The sequence below is a fragment of the Leuciscus leuciscus genome (assembly GCF_965113295.1).
Source record: "Leuciscus leuciscus genome assembly, chromosome: 3".
NCBI lineage: Eukaryota > Metazoa > Chordata > Actinopteri > Cypriniformes > Leuciscidae > Leuciscus > Leuciscus leuciscus.
In genome coordinates, this window is record NC_138727.1 from 9,700,445 (window position 1) to 9,713,622 (window position 13,178).

At 37.9% G+C, this 13,178-nt stretch overlaps 2 protein-coding genes across 2 annotated transcripts; one reads left to right on the forward strand and one right to left on the reverse strand.

Annotated features, from left to right (window-relative positions):
- Positions 1 to 806: 806 nt before the first annotated feature.
- On the forward strand, positions 807 to 5,098 carry fgb (fibrinogen beta chain). Its single transcript, XM_082163656.1, has 8 exons — positions 807 to 951; positions 1,051 to 1,065; positions 1,385 to 1,588; positions 1,882 to 2,065; positions 2,551 to 2,892; positions 3,646 to 3,768; positions 4,189 to 4,474; positions 4,582 to 5,098. The coding sequence occupies exons 1-8, from the start codon at positions 877 to 879 to the stop codon at positions 4,811 to 4,813; spliced, it is 1,461 nt and encodes a 486-aa protein (XP_082019782.1). The 5' UTR covers positions 807 to 876; the 3' UTR covers positions 4,814 to 5,098.
- A 3,865-nt stretch (positions 5,099 to 8,963) lies between these two features.
- Positions 8,964 to 12,236, reverse strand: fga (fibrinogen alpha chain). Its single transcript, XM_082163634.1, has 6 exons — positions 12,078 to 12,236; positions 11,819 to 11,929; positions 11,507 to 11,690; positions 11,237 to 11,382; positions 10,128 to 11,028; positions 8,964 to 9,824 (listed from the first exon to the last, which is right to left on the reverse strand). The coding sequence occupies exons 1-6, from the start codon at positions 12,129 to 12,131 to the stop codon at positions 9,127 to 9,129; spliced, it is 2,094 nt and encodes a 697-aa protein (XP_082019760.1). The 5' UTR covers positions 12,132 to 12,236; the 3' UTR covers positions 8,964 to 9,126.
- Between the last annotated feature and the right edge of the window lie 942 nt (positions 12,237 to 13,178).

The following is a 13,178-nucleotide window of genomic DNA, read 5'->3' on the forward strand; positions in this document are numbered from 1 at the left end:
TTCTCATTTACACTTAATCAGATTTCCACTTTTACACTGATAGGAGTGATTGGGAGCCTTAAAGTGTTAAAATAAAAAAAATCATAATAACTACACACTGAGTACAAAGTGTCTGTTTGTCATGTCTGTTAGCTATGAGTCAAAGTTAAAAGATGTGGGTGGTTGAAGAAGATATGGCACAACAAATCACACTCGCCAAACAAACTGCAATAGTTCACTTGTTGAGTAATGCAGATTTAACAGAACATTCAGAAACATATAGTTCAACTGATTGAGCGTGTCTCAATTGGAGATTCTTTACTGTGAATCACAGGTCCATCATACTATTGAGTATTAGTCATTTTACTAAAAATGCTTCGTTTTATTTTTGCAGTTTGAACAATTCACATGTTATAAACATGTACACAGTTTTTTTGTTTTTTTTATCATACATGTTCTGGTAGCAACTAATGTAGTAGCCTAGTGGGCAGTTAAATTAAAATGTGGCCAGAAGTGAGCCTTCTATTCCAAAATCGGTCTGCCATTGTAAATAACTTTTTACATTCAATAGTATAAGCCATATAACATACCAACTGTTTTTTGCTATAGTTTGTTATAGTGAAATATTAATTTGCATATACTGAATATACTTGATTGCTTAATGATTATTTATTATTGCTTTGTTCACATCATTTCTTCATTTCCCCAAAATGATGCCGTCCCTGAACTGATTACCAAAAAAGCGGCACATCGAGAATTAAAGATTAACCAGCAGTGCAGTCCCTCCTGTTCCAGTGCAGGGGGGCGTATGGTATAAATTAGGGGAGAGCAGCACTGAATTATCTACAGCTGAGAACCTCACACTGTTGCTGGAACTGAAGTGTGAGCTCCACCAAAATGAAGCTTCTCTTATTACTTTTCCTGTGCATTGTTGGAACTCTCGCACAAGACGAATATGATGATTATGGAGGGGTAAATATTATTAACATTCTAATATTTAATAGAATTTTAATATTTCATTTTGAAAATGTAGTAATTACTGTCTTGTTTTTATATGTCGTCTTGCTTCAGGAAGCAAAAAAAGAGGTAAGTCCGTTTTAAAATTCTAAATATTAATAAATAGTCATTTCAAATCATATACTGCATAAATAATACAGAAAATATGATTAATAAATTAATACCCACACACAGTGACTTTGGATAGATATATTTGTCAGTTATGGTTGATTAAGATTGTATTACATAAAAATAAAAATAAACTTGTCAAATATGGTGTAGCATATATGTGTATATACAGATCATATTTTGGCGTACATATGACCTCAAATCATATGGAATGTGCAAACAATTACATAAAAAAAAAAAAAATGCAGTGACATTTTAAGATGGATTGTTCTGAATTTAGCCTAAAGCAACCGTAGATCCCAGGGGTCATCGTCCTGTCAGTAGAGGTCGTGAGACGTACTCCTCAGGCCCAGCGGCCCCACCTCCCGTCAGTGGGGCAAGCCGTTATCGTGGACGACCAACTGTAGCGCCGGTGGGAAAAGCTACGCAGGAGAAGGAAGAGTACCCAGAATCGGGTGGATGTACCCACATGTCTGAGAAAATGGTCAGAGTGCCAATATATGCTTTGATTCTATTTGTGCAGTATGTATTTAGATGGGTGGCATAACCCATTCAGGCACTAATTTCTGATATTTTAGGATAAGATGACAAAATTGTAAGTGAGGCCTAGAGGAATAATCTTAATAACATATAATCTCTCATTGAAACCCCATTTGTTCAACCATTAACCCATTTATCTGAATATAACTGTTAATGGTGGTTACGGCCCTAATTTAAGTAAATACCACACAAACCACAATTAAATTAGTTGTTTTTTTTTACTCTCTCTCTCTTCAGGGAGTGTTGTGTCCCACAGGTTGTGAGCTGAAGAAAACCCTCCAAAAGCAAGAACGTAACGTAAGGCCAACTGTAGATTCGCTGAAAAGATCTGTGGATGAGTTGACCCAGTCCACCAACTCTATCTATGGCTACGTCACGGATATGACTGCAGAAGTAGCACAAAGACAAAGAGTCAGCGAGGGTAACTATAACTATACTTCCTTCAGAGAGCTTAGAATCTTTTCATCTGGAAGTACAGTATTAGCCCAGGGTTTTTCAACTCTGGTCCTCGGGGTCCATTTTCCTGCAGAGTTTTGCTCCAACCCTAAACCAACACAGCTGAACGAGCTAATCAGGGTCTTCGGGATTACAAGAAAGTTATAGGCAGATGAGTTTGAGCAAGGTTGGAGCTAAACTCTGGAAGGTGGATCATGAGGGCCAGAGTTGAGAACCTCTGCAAGTCTATTGTGATGAAACAAGGATGATTTTTGATAAGCTTTCCTATAACTCAGCTGTTTTATTCCCTGGGCTTGATTCCCAGGGAACACACATTTTGATCAAAAATATATATTGTGTAAGTCAATACGAATTAAGGGATCTGCCAAATAAATAAAAATATCAACTCATTATCGTTTTTATGAGACATTCTCAATTATTAAACATCCCCCTCTTTGTGTTCCCTCATAGGCAATGGTAGGCTGGTTGGTCAGTACACAGACAGTCTAGAGACACAGCATGCTTATATTAAGGATGCTGTGGACGTCACCTTCCCCCAGAATATCAAAATCCTACAGGCTGTGCTGGAGAAGGTCCGTGAGAAGATTCAGCGTTTGGAGAAAGCCATCACTACTCAGAGAGCCAAGTGCCAGGTGCCTTGTAAAGTCAGCTGCCCGATTCCTGTGGTTTCCGGCAAGGAGTGTGAAGACATTATCCGCAAAGGAGGAGAGGACTCTCAGATGTACCTCATACGGCCTGATCCACTCAGTACACCCTACAAGGTCTTCTGCGATCAAACGAGTCAAAAAGGAGGTATGTCAACTTCATTTAAACAAACCCCTAATGTAACTCAGGATCTCAAAATCATGTGGCCTATTGAGGAAAGTCACGAGAAACACCCAACCCAGATTCATTGGGAAAACTACTATATGTCCTGTGAGTGGCACTAAAAGTGAGTTCAGTTTTATCTGAAACAAATGAATGTGAATCTGGCAACATTTTATGTTGCCTGTTGTATTTAGGCAGTTCGGACATTAAATGTGGTGCTAAAAGGTTAATGTGCTAATGCACATATAAACACCGCCATAATCCTAACCGGTAATGGTAACAAAAGAAAACGTGAAATAATAACACATTTGCTAAAGCAGCCATGCCATTTTAGCCTGATTCTACCAGTTTTTAGCTCTTTTATTGCGATTGATGTTTCACGGGATTCCCGAGCAAGTGCATTGCTGTATCAGGTGCGCTTCTGAGCAAGTTTACTATACAATAGCCAAGCAAATGGAGCTGGTTATGTGATGCAAATGACAAAATGTACTTTTACAAATCATGCATGGTAAAATATTTTGAGGTCATAACATAGTGTCAAGGAACGGCGCTAAAATAAATCTTTCTAAATCGATAATCTGCTCCTGTAATCATAATTTGTGTGTTTTGGTGCCATAGTGCCACTAATGGTAATTTCAACTGGAAACCGTACATTTTTGGAGTTTTGCAAAAATGTAGGTAGAGGCGTGTTTTTCCAATGATGCAACCATCATCATAAACTTCTCTATTATTCCAAAGGTTGGGTGGTCATCCAGAGCCGAATGGACGGCAGTGTTGATTTTGGCAGGCGCTGGGACGACTACCGAAGAGGCTTTGGAAACATTGCATTTGATGTGGGCAAAGGCCACTGCCAGACTCCTGGTAATCCATGGCTAACAAATGATATGCAAAACCATGATATAAACTTATCAAATGTGGGAATCGGGTTTTAGAATGTGTAGAAAGAAGAATCTGGCCAAGAACTTACCTCGGACTAGCATTGCATATTGTGTGGTTAGACCCTGCAGAAAAGACCAAGATGTTGTGTTTTGTTGTGCTGGTTTACCCTGCCAGGCTTCTTAACTAGCTAAACCAGCAAGCTTACATGTTCAACCAGTATTGCAAAAAAATAAATAAAATAAAAACCTGGTGAACAGCATATAAACACCAGTATATACCAGCCTGTACCAGAATAGCAGTTCTAAACACTGTCTTTCCAGCAAAGTTCTCAATATAAATGTTACATTCACTGATTCACCATATCATCTCATTCTCTAATTAACTTGTTGTGGACTGTTTTAGGTGAATACTGGTTGGGTAACGAGCGTATTAGTCAGCTTACTAAGATGGGTCCCACCGAGCTTCTGGTTGAAATGGAAGATTGGTCCAGTTCAAAGGTCTACGCTCAGTACGAGCAGTTCACTGTTCAGGGCGAAGCCAACAACTACATCCTAGCAGTTGGCCGTTACTCAGGAACAGCTGGAAACACGTTCTTAGATGGCGCAACAGAACTGATTGGAGAAAACCGTACCATGACCATCCATAATGGCATGATGTTCAGCACCTATGACAGAGATAACGACAAATGGTTTGTATACAGATAGCTTGTCCTAATGATGGCCAGACTGAAAACTGCATGGAAAAACGTCAGTATCTAATGTTCTTTCTCTCTCCAATTGTGTCAATCGTAAACAGGATACCTGGAGATCCTTCTAAGCAGTGTTCAAAGGAAGATGGAGGCGGATGGTGGTACAACCGATGCCACTCTTGTAATCCTAATGGGCGATACTACAGTGGGGGAGCTTATACAAAATACATGGCCAAGCATGGGACAGATGATGGCATTGTGTGGATGAACTGGAAGGGCTCATGGTATTCGCTCAAATCTATCAGCATGAAGATCAGACCTTACTTCAAAGCAAGATAAAAGTGAATTGAAATGAGATACTATGTGTCCATTCTTGTGTACATTCCTGTTCAATGCCACTCATTTCTTTTAGGTTTTTTTGAGAAATAGGAGTATAATAAAACCTGAACCTAAATTTTTACTAGAACTATTATTTGTATTTGCATAAAAGAGTTTTACTGAACTTGAAACATTCGGAACTGTGTTATTGGAAGTGTTTAAAAAGGAATATATATGCAAAACAGTGTAAAACAAGATGGATACACAATCCACTTCATTCTCATTAAAGCTGATCTATAAAATAAATTAAGCAAAGTGTCTTCAGTATTTATGTATTTTTATTTTTATTTTATTTTAGAGAGCAACAGTAGTATCGGTTTGGATTGAGATGTATGAAGCTGCAATAGCAATAAATTCTGGCATATTCAAAATGACTGAACCTAAACACATACAGTTGTTTCTTCTGCACTTTATGAGTACTTTTGAAATTGTGGATTTTTACAAAATAATTTGTTTTAAAACCCTTTTCACACTCTCACAGGTTTATTTAATTAATTTGTGTAATAGGGTTGAGGTCAGGGTTAGGGTCAGGACCAAAAGTGTATATACATGCATCATGGGAGAATTTTTGTGATAGAAATGACAATGTGGACATTTTTAAAATAATAATAAACAAAAAACAAAACAATAAAGTACCCTTTTAAAAGGTACTGATATGTACCATTATGGTACTATTATGTAATATGTACATTTAAGGTAATATACACCTTTTAGGGGTAAATAAGGTACAAACGCGTACCTTTTGAATAGGTGCCACTCCAATAAAAAAAATTCTGAAAGTGTATATCCTAAACATACACAATTAAATAAAAATGTCATACTTTATTTGACATAATCACAGCTTAGTTGGAAATGACTTCACATGTCTCATGTTACATCCTCAGCATGCTTATTACCCATTTTGTTGTGTCCTTGGTAAACAAGTATACTTTATTAGGGGAAAAATTGTTTGGTTGAAACATTGTTAATAAACATTGTTTAATGTCATACTTAACTAAGAAAAGAAAAGAAAAAAACTGAAAAAGTGGCCAAACACCTACACACACAAATGCCTTATGAAAAATGTTTTATTGGCACAGAAGTCATGATACTCATTAAAACGTTACAGTTGTGAGATGTTAATGAGGTAAATTTGTGAAATGGCATTTTGTACAGTATCTCATGCACATTTGCTTCTTAGTTATCTTTTTCTTCTGCTGTTAAGAACAGAATATTTGTTTTCTAACACCAGGAATATTGGACATAATTTAGATATATAATAAAAAACAAAAACAAGAAACTGTTGAGGTGCTATTGGCTAAATAAATGGGACATGTGATCTTTAAATAAATATGCAACAAATATTTAACACAAGAAATAAGCATTTGCCAGTATAGCCTACTGCTCGTATACATTACCAAACCATACACCGTGTTAGATAAAAACAATCCCTCATATTACTAATCTAGACATAAATATGATTAAAAATCTTCAAGGAGTTCATCTAAAACCACCTGATGCTGCTCAATGTCTTCAAACTTTGTGAGAAGCTCAGTGCGAACAATGGGAATTTTACGGTAAGTGGGGGACACAGCGGGCCGCTCAGCAGACTGAAGTTTTAGTTTTTTGACTTTGGCGAATGATTTCCGCCTCTTCGAGATCATGCTGAACTGCGCCATTTTGAACTCCATAGCTTTGAAGGCTTCGTTATCAACGGCATGGTCAAAGGTTTGCTTGCATGATCCTTTGCACGCACGTATTTTGATGTCAATGTCCACCTTCACTCCAAAGAATTACACAAAAACAAGTCTGAATCAGGGCAAAAGTTACATTTCAACCTTCAAGCAAATAGTGAAATCCCTGACTCAAACGTTTTTGCAGAACATTTGATCAAATATATTGATTATGTGAACCTGAATTTACTCAACTGACCTTCCAGTCAAAAAACAAAAACAAACAAACAAACAAAAAAACAGCAGTGTTGAAGAGGCTTTAATGAAATTCTAAATAGGCTGTAATGTATTCACCTCTCAGAGATATTTATTCATACTATGTTATTTGAACGTTAGTGCATTGTGACTTTGACTGCACCTTGGTTGAGAACAGCTAAAATAAAAGACTTTGGTAAATACCTTACCTCAGTTCGACGGATTTCATTTATCTGATCCCAGATCATGCGATGATGCTTCTGTAAGTCTTCTGCAAGTTCTGTAGACCTCTTGTGCAGGAATGTTAGGTTTCTTTGAAGTTCTTCAGCAAACTCAGCGTATCTGAGCTCCTGCACTGCACATAGAGAAAACCAGACCTCCTCAGCCTTTTGTAAATTACTAAAAATGATAATAGAACAGATTTTTTCTATTGTTATGTTTTGTCGAAGGGGCCTTCTGAGTAATTACTCAGAAATCTGAAATGAATATTTTACATAACTGTTCTGTTCGGCACATTGGCAGAATCCTCTGGAGAACCAATAGGAACCCTTTCAAAAAATATAATTCTCTGAGGAACAGATGGAAGCTATTAGTTCCAGTCAATGATTCATCCAGTGACCTCTTTAGAAGGGAACAATTTGAAGCACTTGAAATATATATTAAAACTGTGTGAGAACAGATATTAATTATCTGAGGCAACTTCAAAAGGGTGTCTGGAGATTCTCTTGAGGATTTCTTCTTGTGTTGCAATCTAAGCAACTCCAAATGGTGCTTAAGGTATCTTTCCATATATATATATATATTTTTTTTTTGGCAAAACACTTGATTTGAGAATTAGACATATGAAAAGAACCATAACATTTAACATACTATATGTTTGGATGATAGCTTTTCTTTGTGACCCATAAAGCTGGACACTCGTTTGCATTACTGATGAGGTGATGTCCTGATTTTGTTGAATCATTCCACAAATATTTCTCAGTCGTTTACGAATATCTTCATCTGCCACATTAATAAGACCCTCCATTTGACACCCAGATGGACATTTATCCTCCTGCAAAAGAAAAAAAAAATCACACAAAAAATTCCAGTACTGACTAATTCCAACATTGTGGAATAACAATTTTTCTTAATCTTTTCTTAGTTAATGAATGCACTTTTATTATTTCATAGTGGTTTTTGATGTGCAATATAATATCTGATATTTAATTTATGATTTATTACTAATTTACTTATTAATTAATCTACTAAAAACACTTTTAGATAAGTGACCTGCACTCTTAAAAATAAAGGTTCCATAACAGGGTTTTCACAGTGATGCCATTATTTTTTTATGTGATTCTCCAAAATCACTCACCCTCTCCTCATCAGAGCACAAAGGGTATGTTGACCATGCTGGACACTGTCCAAATTTGCTGAAACCAGAGTGATTATGTTGTTTGCGACTGGATTTCAAGGCCGTACACACTGCAACAAACCAAACACACTTGTATTACACTTTAATGTTTGTTCATAGATGGGTGATGGTGGCTAATTTTGAACATTTTGTTCACATTAATAGGGGAATATCATTTAATTGTGATATATAGTGGTAATGTTGTAAGCTCATTGTTTGTTCTACAATCTTGATGTGAAACCACCTTATAAAGTCTAAAATAAATAAAATGACTAAGTATCTAAACCAGTAGGGAACAGACAACTATCAACTGTCTTATATTAAATACTGAATATATTAAAGGTAGGTAAATTAGTTTTAATTATTAACTGTGGTCAAGATGATAATATGATCTTTAGGACACTGCCAGAAGAAAATGTGCAAACATTTTACCTTTAGGAGTACAACAACTTGTCACTCAACTTTGTATCTTATCTACCCCTAGAGGTGCACATTAGTACCTTAACCTAGTAATATGTACTCTGTGGTACTACTGTGAAACTTTTAGAGGTACGTAAAGTACAAAGATGTCCTTTTGAGGGTACTGCCCCAGTGACAAAGGTCCGATTTTTTTTTATGTTTTGCTGAGACATACTAAAATAAGCTTTATTTATTGAATTTATTAAAGAAACCAAGATTATGTAAGCAGATTGTCTTTTTTGTGGTTATGACTTAGCTGTAAGGTGTCTATTTCCAGAAAATATTCTAAAAGCAGATATTTTGAAATAAAATAAAACACACACACACACACACACACACAGTCCAAAACTTAAAGTGAACACATTTTTATTGGAAACATGAGGTATGATGGTTGTCTAAAAATATACATGGCAACATTACAGCTTTACATTATGACAAGCAGGTTATTGACACGGATCATTCAAAGCAATGGCTAGCTGTCCTCTCCCCCCAAATCCCCTCTTTTTCACTTTTCAGACAGGTCTGATCTTCATTCTCACTACTTTGAGAGAGTAATCAGCTGGTTTGAAAAGCAGCCACACGACACCATTCTCAATCTCATAAGGGACTTTGGTGTCTGGGTCGTACTGGCCTCCTTTATAGTAAATCCCATTGAGATTGGCTGACCGGCAGTTATTGTACCACCACCCTCCACCATACATCTCCGCACAGTTCTCCTCCCACTTATCGTTGTCCCTATCAAAGGTGCTAAACTTCATGCCAGCATGTGAAAGGAAGGATTCGAAGTTTGCCTGTCCGTTCACTAACGCATCCCCTGCGTCCCCCGTGTAATGGGACACGGTCAATGGGAACCCCTCTGCCTCCGAGCCAACTCTAAAACTGTATTCGGCATATGCCTCGTTCCCTTGCCAGTCCTGCAGCTCAACTCTCAGAAGACTCTCTTTCTGAGTGAGAAGGTGTAGAAAGATGTTGCCGATCCAGACCTCGCCTTTACCCTGTTGGTCTACCTGCCCAAAACCATTTCGATACTCCTTCCAAGTGCGATTGAAGTTAACAGACCCATCCTCTCTCTGCTGAACCAGAGCCCAGCCCCCCATCCCAGTGTCCTGGTCACAGTAAACCTCTACTACCTCCTCTGACCCAGCCAGCTTTATTTTGAACAGCCCGCTCTGACCGCCGTTAACATGCTTCTGCAGGATTTCAACGCAATCTGAAAGAAGATTACACACCTGCTGATTAGAGCAAAGCTGCATTGCAAATTTGTTTCATTAATTTCGAAACTAATGGAATTTACATAGTTCTGCAAGATTGTTTCTGGATGAGCATCTGAGTGCAATTAAATGTGACATGTTTTTTGTAATTACTTGGATAATAGTTTAGTACGATACACCACATGCTTCCAAGAAGATCTAAACAAACTCTTGCTAATATTGTCAGTATTATCAAGAGAATTACATTTGCTAATGGTTCACTTGTGTATGCTGCTTGAGTTAGGAGTTTCACTCAAGTGTACCTCGACCAACATAGCCAGCCTTGCGCTCGTCCTTCGATTTCACACTTCGTGCGTGAATATCGGGCAGATCCTCTTCAACATCACCACGCATAAACGCCCCAAGGTCATCCCCAAAAAATGGGTCGCTAGAGAGGGTGGTCTTTGAGAAACTTTTGCTTCCATCTGACACCACTGTTTTTGTAGATGAGGATGAAGATGAGGATAACTTTTGGGTATTAGTGCCAAGCCCCTTGAAGAAGTCTTCACCGAAGCCACCTAGATCACTGGTGCCGTGAGTGAGAGAAGTGATGGACTTTTCATCCCCACCAGTCATGGTTATTCTTGTGGTGCCACGGCTCAGATCTTTCCCATCTCTGGCTCCCGTCATAAATTCTGAATCAGAAATTCCTAGTTTTTCTAAATCTTCACATCCGGGCCCGCTAGACGTAACCTCAGTCTTCTCCACTGGGCCGTCTTTGGTGTGTGTTACCACTTTGCGCACTGACTTGGTGCACTGCTTGACGGTGGAGGTGGAAGAGGAGGAGGAGGAGGAGGTATGCGATGTAGAGGAGGAAGTTGAGCCCATACCTGATGTGGGGAACTTGCTAACAGTTGCAGCAGATTCAGCAGTGGAACCTTCCGCCTCCAGAGTAAGCTGCATCTGACCCACGTCCCCGAAGAGGAACTGCTTCTGCTCGGCTTTACCCGTTCCGCTTTTGTATATGGAGGGCAACACCACGTCCTTCAACGGCCTGCTCTTCATGATTCCCAGGGAACTGACAGTCTCCACACTCTGTACGCGGATAGCGTCCAGATTGTCCATTTGCTTGTCCAGAGTCACGTAGCTCTCCTTGTCCACCGTGAACTCACTGTAGCTGGCGCAAGAGCCCTTGCATGTGCGTAGCTTGATGTCAATGTCGACCTGCGCCAAGAGATCACATTGGGAGAATGTGCTTTAATAGTAAGTTATATCAAGAAATTAGTGTAGAGATAGATAGATATATAGATAGATAGATAGATAGATAGATAGATAGATAGATAGATAGATAGATAGATAGATAGATAGATAGATAGATAGATAGATAGATAGATAGATAGATAGATAGATTTTGTTGAAGTATTTTGTTCACCTCAAGTCGCTGCATAACAATAACTTGATCTTTGACCTGCGACTTCAAAGCGTCCAGTAACCGGAGTTGACGGTCGATTTTAATCTTGATGTCAGTAATTCTCTGTCTCAGCTGCTCAGCCAATGATGCGTACCTGTTATCACCACCTGAGTGAAAGTAAAAAACATTATTTGAATTGTCTTGTGTGAGCTTCCAAAAATGAACTTTATCCTTGGCATTAATTATGAAAAATGTCCAAAAATCATAGATTGAAACAAAGCGTATCCTTACCGGCGGTAGTGGTCAGTCGCTCTCTTAGGTAAGTGTAAGTGCTTTTGGACGCTTGATCAGCGGAGCGATAAAGTTTCCGGCCCTCGTCCAGGAGACTACGAATCCTCTCAATCTTCTTGAGGATATCGTGGTCTGCTTTGTCCATGAGGCCTTGAACTCGGCAGCCGGATGGACATTTGCTTCCCTGAAGAAATGAAATGGTCTTTAGCTAACTTGTTGTTGGACCTTATTGCACTTATCTGTGCTTGATTATACCTTCAATCGATACGTATGACTTAAATAATAAATAAATAAATAAATAATAATACATACCCAGTCATCATCTGTACACATAGGCCATTCTTTTGTCTGACAGGTATCTTGTGCCTTATAACCGTGTTCAATAGGACGAGCACCTCTAGGGTTCACGACTGTGTCCTGTGCCTGGAAAAAAAGTCAGAGAGGGAAAACTACTTTAAGTGTGCAAATACATTGTGATCAATGCATAAATAAATACATTATTAGTGGTGTGTGTTAAAGAATCCAAATGGGTTTAAATAAATGCAGTGCATGAAAAAAAAAAGTAACTTACCAGGGCAGAGGACACGACCACGAACAGGCAGAAGAGCGAATGTGTGAGCTTCATCTCTGGCCTCTCTGTGCAGAATACAGACTCTCACTGCTCACACGTCCCATATGAACCCTTCTGATTGATCAACAGATTGACTCAATATTGACCATCGTCACCCCCGCAATCTGGAACAGAGAACAGTGTGTGGACAAACTTGCCCTCCCAGAAACAGAGAGAGAGAGAGAGAGAGAGAGAGAGAGAGAGAGAGAGAGAGAGAGAGAGAGAGAGAGAGAGATGCAAATTACACAATTTTGACCATTATCAACTGGTTTACGGGAAAGATAACATTTGTACTTGTACAAGAACTGGCACTGCAGTATGACATACTCATACATTCCTCGTGGGGCTAGGAACATATTAATGGAATATATATTTATTGTATCATTTATTGTTATATTATTTAAAATATATATATTTGGGGACTTAAGAGGTCAGATTTATTTAATTCTATTTCAAATAAATGCTGTTCTTTTGAACTTTATATTTATCAAAGAGTGCTAAAAAAGTATCGCAGTTTCAACAAAAATACTAAGCAGCACAACTGTTTTTTTATCATTTATAATAATAAAAAAAGTGTTTTTTGTTTTTGTTTTTTGGGCAGCGAATCAGAATATTAGAATGATTTCTGAAGGATCATGTGACACTCAAGACTGGAGTAATGATGTTGAAAATTAAGGAATAAATTGCATGTTAAGATATATTAAAATAGAAAACAGTTATTTTAAATTGTAATAATATTTCACAATATTACTTTTTTTTTTTTTTTTTTTTTTTATCAAATAAATGCAGCCTTGGTGAGCATAAGATACTTTTTCAAAAATATACTGACCCCAAACCTTTTAACGGAAGTGTATATGGCAAAAAGTTGTATAACATTTTAACTATATTTTACATAATTTTAGGGTTGTGGATAAATCATTGCTTACTGACTGATTCAACAGGATGATTCACTGAATGTTTGCAAACATGATTTGCACATTGAAAGTGGGAACTTGTGTCTGTGAAGATCAGACTGTCTTTTTCAATTACACAACTAATGTTTGTTTTAAGTTGTTTTTGGTG